At 48.5% G+C, this 5,000-nt stretch overlaps 3 protein-coding genes across 3 annotated transcripts in view; 2 read left to right on the plus strand and 1 right to left on the minus strand.

The window, feature by feature from the left end:
- The first annotated feature begins 68 nt into the window (after nucleotides 1-68).
- On the plus strand, nucleotides 69-2,451 carry LOC126581053 (uncharacterized). The gene is made up of 2 exons (XM_050244484.1): nucleotides 69-256; nucleotides 329-2,451. Exons 1-2 carry the CDS (start codon nucleotides 241-243, stop codon nucleotides 2,143-2,145), a joined length of 1,833 nt encoding a protein of 610 aa, XP_050100441.1. The 5' UTR covers nucleotides 69-240; the 3' UTR covers nucleotides 2,146-2,451.
- A 143-nt stretch (nucleotides 2,452-2,594) lies between these two features.
- LOC126581061 (JNK1/MAPK8-associated membrane protein) lies at nucleotides 2,595-3,950 on the plus strand. Its single transcript, XM_050244491.1, has 4 exons — nucleotides 2,595-2,931; nucleotides 3,003-3,385; nucleotides 3,452-3,586; nucleotides 3,662-3,950. The coding sequence occupies exons 1-4, from the start codon at nucleotides 2,696-2,698 to the stop codon at nucleotides 3,799-3,801; spliced, it is 894 nt and encodes a 297-aa protein (XP_050100448.1). The 5' UTR covers nucleotides 2,595-2,695; the 3' UTR covers nucleotides 3,802-3,950.
- Nucleotides 3,951-4,096: 146 nt separating this feature from the next.
- Nucleotides 4,097-5,000, minus strand: part of LOC126581051 (myelin expression factor 2) — a 5,775-nt gene continuing 4,871 nt past the window's right edge. The window contains exon 6 of the mRNA XM_050244482.1: nucleotides 4,097-5,000. This exon is cut by the window's right edge and continues 358 nt beyond it. The gene's annotated coding sequence lies outside the window, so the exon portion shown is untranslated.

The following is a 5,000-nucleotide window of genomic DNA, read 5'->3' on the forward strand; positions in this document are numbered from 1 at the left end:
ACATTTTCGTAACACCACTATTTCTGAGCGTGTATCGTTTTTTTTAATGAAATTCTTTTTAAAAGTTCACTTTTCAGTAAAAGAAAGTAGAAAATTTTAAAATATATTCAAATATCTACACTCCTCGCCGTGAATATCCAGCTCGTTGAGTACAACCCTGCGATGTCAAGCTGACGGGCACGTTTGTTTATTCCGCGAAAAAGCGAAGCAAGCTGCCGAATCCAATCGATTCGACCCATAATGGACACTGTATCGGGTAAATGTGGAATCGCTAGTGTGCAGAGTTAGCCTGCTTCTCTAACGTTGGATTCTTTCTGCACACCACCAGACGATAGCAACGGAGCATCCCGTCGGAAAAGCAACCACCCGTACACGCGCGACGACTTGAAGACGGCGGTAACCAAGATAGTGGAAACCGGCATGTCGATCCGCCGGGCGGCATTCGAGAGCAATATTCCCAGAACAACACTGTCCACGTACCTGCGATCGGCCAGCTACGCCAAGGCTAGTAAGCTGCTGCCCCACGAAGAGCAGGCGCTGTACCAGGCGATGACGGACTGCTGCAAGCGAGGATTCCCGATTCGTAGGCGTCTCGTACAGACGGCGGCCGAAGCATTGATGCAGAAGTCGAGCTCTGCCCAGCAACGTATGCACCCGTTCCAGGAAAACGAGTTTGGGCGCCGCTGCTTCCTCAAGTTTGCCCGCCGGTGGCTATCGGTCGATCAGGAAAAGGATCGCAAGTACCTGGGACACATCGCCGGCGACTGGTTCCTGCACATCGAACTGTATCTTAAAGAGGCCAATCTGGTTGACGTTTTGAAGCAACCGCGGAGAGTGTTCCTGTGCGATGAGTTACGCTTTCGCGAGCGCGTTGAAATGCCGGAGAGTGTGCGAGGTTTGTTGAAGCCGATGACGATGCTGTACACGTTTACGGCGGCCGGGGAGCATTTGTCGCCGTTGCTGGTGTATCCCTTTCAGCGGGACATCCCGGCCGACATTGTACAGGCCGCACCGAAGAACTGTGCCATCGTAGCGCACGAGCAGGGTCTGGTTACGCCAAAAACGTTCACCGCCTACCTGGATAAGGTGGTGGATAAGTACGTGGCAGCGAACGGTATCGAGAAGCCCATTCTGTTGTTCGTGGATGAATCGAAGATAGAGCTTACGCTTCATCTGCACAACTCCTGCAAACGATTGGGCATCGTGCTGCTCGGCATCAGTGGGTCGCAGGTGTGCAAACCGACGTTCAACGTGTTTAACGACATTTGCGCCGGTTGGGTAAAAGAGGTGCCACGCTTCCAGACCGAAACGGGACGCCCATTCACACTGGCCGATTGTGCTGGGCTCATGCAGACGGTTAACCAGCGATACATCAAAGCGGAAGTGGTAGTAAAAGACTTTGGCACCAGCCATCTGTGTCCATGGAAGAGGCCCACGTTCGAGCCGTCGGAACGACCGGCAGCTGGTAGCGCGGTTGCGCACAGTAGTAATACCACTGATGACGATTGGGCCAATGAGGACGAAGGGGATGACGATGAGATGGATTTGGAGATTGAACATTTCCTGGAGAATGTTGACGGTTGGTCAGATGATGAGTACTACGAATCGGAGGCCGGCGGTGAAGGTGCCACACTGGATGATCACGATTTTGTCGACGGAGACAATGATGAGTATGTGGGCGATGAGCAGGAGACCCCAAGGGTCACAGATTGGCATTCGATGAACCGATCAGCAAAAGATGAGCAAACGTCCAAAGAAACTACGGCGCCAATTGTGCCGATCAAAGTCACCATAGAAAATACGGTCGATGCGGTGGAGAAAAAGGATGAACACCGCCAACATCCCATGAATCACAATGAGGCTGCTAATGCAGGCGAGGAACAACAGCAGGCGAACAATAATACAGACGACGAAGCAGATGGCCCGCCGGACGATATTGATATCAGTATTAACTTCATCGATTTCAAACGTGCCATTGGCAGTGAGCTAACGGAGCGGTTCGAACGGAAGCTCGAAAGTGAGAAGGGGGTAGAGCTGGCGAACCATGCCGAGAATGTCCTGTTCGACATTTATCGCCAATTCCGGTGCGATATTGTAACCGACAGCGACGACGATTATGATATAGTGGAGATCGGAGACGATTGATACAAGTCGCTCGCGAGCAAGGAAGAGGCTCGTAATTAGCAACAATGGCCACTACCTTATCGCTTTTATCGTTACATTCCAGTGTCATGTCACCATTAACGGTCCTTTTCCATTTTTTCCTAAATCTATTGATCAATTCCTAGCGTATAGTGAACCGTAGTGAAGCACAAAACCAAAAAAAAACCATTGCCCCTATTTATTTTGTTTATTTTAACTATGCCCATTGAATTTCATTTATGGAAATCGGGATAAAATTGTCATGCGTTTTATGTATTTAACGAATAAAAATAGCGTGTTTCTTTTGGAGTTGCATCGCACCGAAAAAGGGTCTGAAAGAAACAGCCAGCAGTTGGCGGCTTTGAATTGTTTGCGGATATCGCGGTTAGCAAAGCAACCCTGCCAGAAACGGAATGACAGGACCATAATTGTTATTGTTTATACCAAATCGAAGCAGCGCTCAAATTTCCTGGCCTGGTGTGCACCCGACGAATATGGAAGCGGTTTGAGGGAATGTAAGTAGGAAACGGTTGGATGGCACCATATCGACGCAATGCTGAAAATGCTGGACAAATGTCCCGGTCTCTACTGCGGACGAACGTTTCTCGCGAACGGATCGCTGAGTGAGTGCGGCGCCTGCCTGCGGGGTTACCGGGTCAACGAGCGGTACGTTTGCTCACCGTGCGAAAATGACCTTACATCACACGATTGGCTGTACCTGGGCTTTATGACCTTTCTGCCACTGATCATCCATTGGTTCTGTATCGATTTCAACGCTCATCTAACCAAGTAAGTGGGCTGTCGGTCGTCGTTCAGTCGTGCCATCAAGGACGGGTCACTGATGGATTTCATTTTCACAGATTTACGAAGGGTGAGCTGATACTGCACGCCAGCGCCTGCATCGAGGTTTTCCTATCCGCGTTTCTAACGATTCTGTTCACCGATCCCATCTGGGAGCTGCGCATCAACTCGTGCGGCGTTCGAAAGCTGTCCGACTGGTACACGCTGTTCCACAATCCCACACCCAACTATGAGACAACACTGTACTGTACGCAGGAGGCCGTGTATCCGCTGCAGACGATGATCTTCGTGTTCTATCTCTTCTGCGTCACGTTCATGATGATCATTCGGCCTGGTTTGAACGTAAAGTTCCTACCGTACCGTGGCAAGCTGGCCGTCTACTATGCGCTGTACATATTCCCCATTCTGGCGCTACTGCATGCCGTCGCCGGTGGACTCATATGTAAGTGGCAACCGGGAACGAGAACAACCGTCGGTAATTGTTCACACATCCCCGTTCCCGTTTCAGATTACTCATTTCCGTATCTTAGCATCATGATTTCGTTGGTTTCGAATGCGTTACACTTTTCTCTCAAACTCGATCCCACCATGAAGTCACTGCTAGAAACATCCATCACACAGATGCGAAATGCGACCATAATCCGTAAGTGCGCAACCGTGGAGTTCTTCGATGCCGACGAATGCGTATACTTATTGCTCTGCTTTTCTCTCCGGACAGTTGGACACTGGGCGCTGCTTGCCTACGGCATTGTGTCGATTCCGTACGATATATCGTACTTTTCACTACTGCTCGTACCTGTGCCTGCGCTGTTTTACATCTTCACTGCGAAATACACTCATCCGGATAATTTTAAGTAGCCATAATTATTATCGGTCAATCGAATTGGTAAATCTGCCTAGATGTTATATAGTTTAACGCGACGTAAGTTTTCCTACCAGATGCGGTGGGGCATTGAGTACGATGAATAAACTCCAAGCAGGCGGTACTAACTGTCTGTCGAACTGAACATATCACAGAGCATCGCAGTAGTGGCCTGGTAACGGAATGCAATATCCGGAAAAGTAGCCTACGTTGTAAGAAAGGTTTTCATTCGCACTTTCATTGTCATCTGTTTCAAGGCACAAAACAATTCCAAGCGCGGTTGTGTTTCTGTTCTGTATAGTTTGTACTTTTTCTTGAAACTGAAGATTTATTTAGTTCCGACGATAGTTGGTTAGTTTCTATACGCTTACGATGTTTAAAAATGTTTTCTACAAAGAAAACACACTATGACACACTAAAGGGGCACTAGAAGAGCTGTCGCTGTCTATATGCGGTAGAGCGCTGGTAAACGGTGGTGCGGGAAGGAGGGCCAAGGATAGAAGGGAACGCAACCCGTGTTTTTTTTTTCTTTGGGTGCGTTGTTATACCATTTGTTTACAAAGTCTTTTCAGATCGCTCAAGAAATTCAAAACCACGGATTCCGATCCTGCGTACGAGTCTACACTGTTACGTTTCTTATTAGTCTACTACACTTCGGTGCTCAGTCGTCGAACGTACCTCAACAGCCTGGTGAAAAGGACAAATGTGCATATCGCTTCAAGTTTCCTAACACACACATACACTTCCCTACGTTCAAAAACAAGCGAAGGTTGGATGTTCCTGTTGTTTTTCCTACTGTTGCTCTCAACACGGTTGATAAAAGTGGTCGTTTCGTTAGGGAGGGGTGAAAAAAAATATATGAGAAAACACGATTCCCTCACAAGTCAGAGCGAACGAACGTTTTTAACCCCATTTTGCGGATACCGGATTTGCGTTCGAAAGGAAAGGAAAACGATTAACGCCCCTCCAATGCGCCCTCTACGGAGCAGCGAATGAACGACGGACGGTGTGCACGGTGCTCGAAGCGAATGACTCAACAACTGCACAACAACCCCGCTTACTAAGTTAGCTTACTGCAACGGAGCGCAAGAGTTTGCGACACAAACGGTGCTGATGTCTGAACGAATCAACGGTGATGGATGGTATAGTGGCCGAAGAAAAGCGAAAGAACCAAAACGGAAAAAAAACAAAAATC

The sequence above is a fragment of the Anopheles aquasalis genome, chromosome 2 (assembly GCF_943734665.1).
Source record: "Anopheles aquasalis chromosome 2, idAnoAquaMG_Q_19, whole genome shotgun sequence".
Taxonomy (NCBI): Eukaryota; Metazoa; Arthropoda; class Insecta; order Diptera; family Culicidae; genus Anopheles; species Anopheles aquasalis.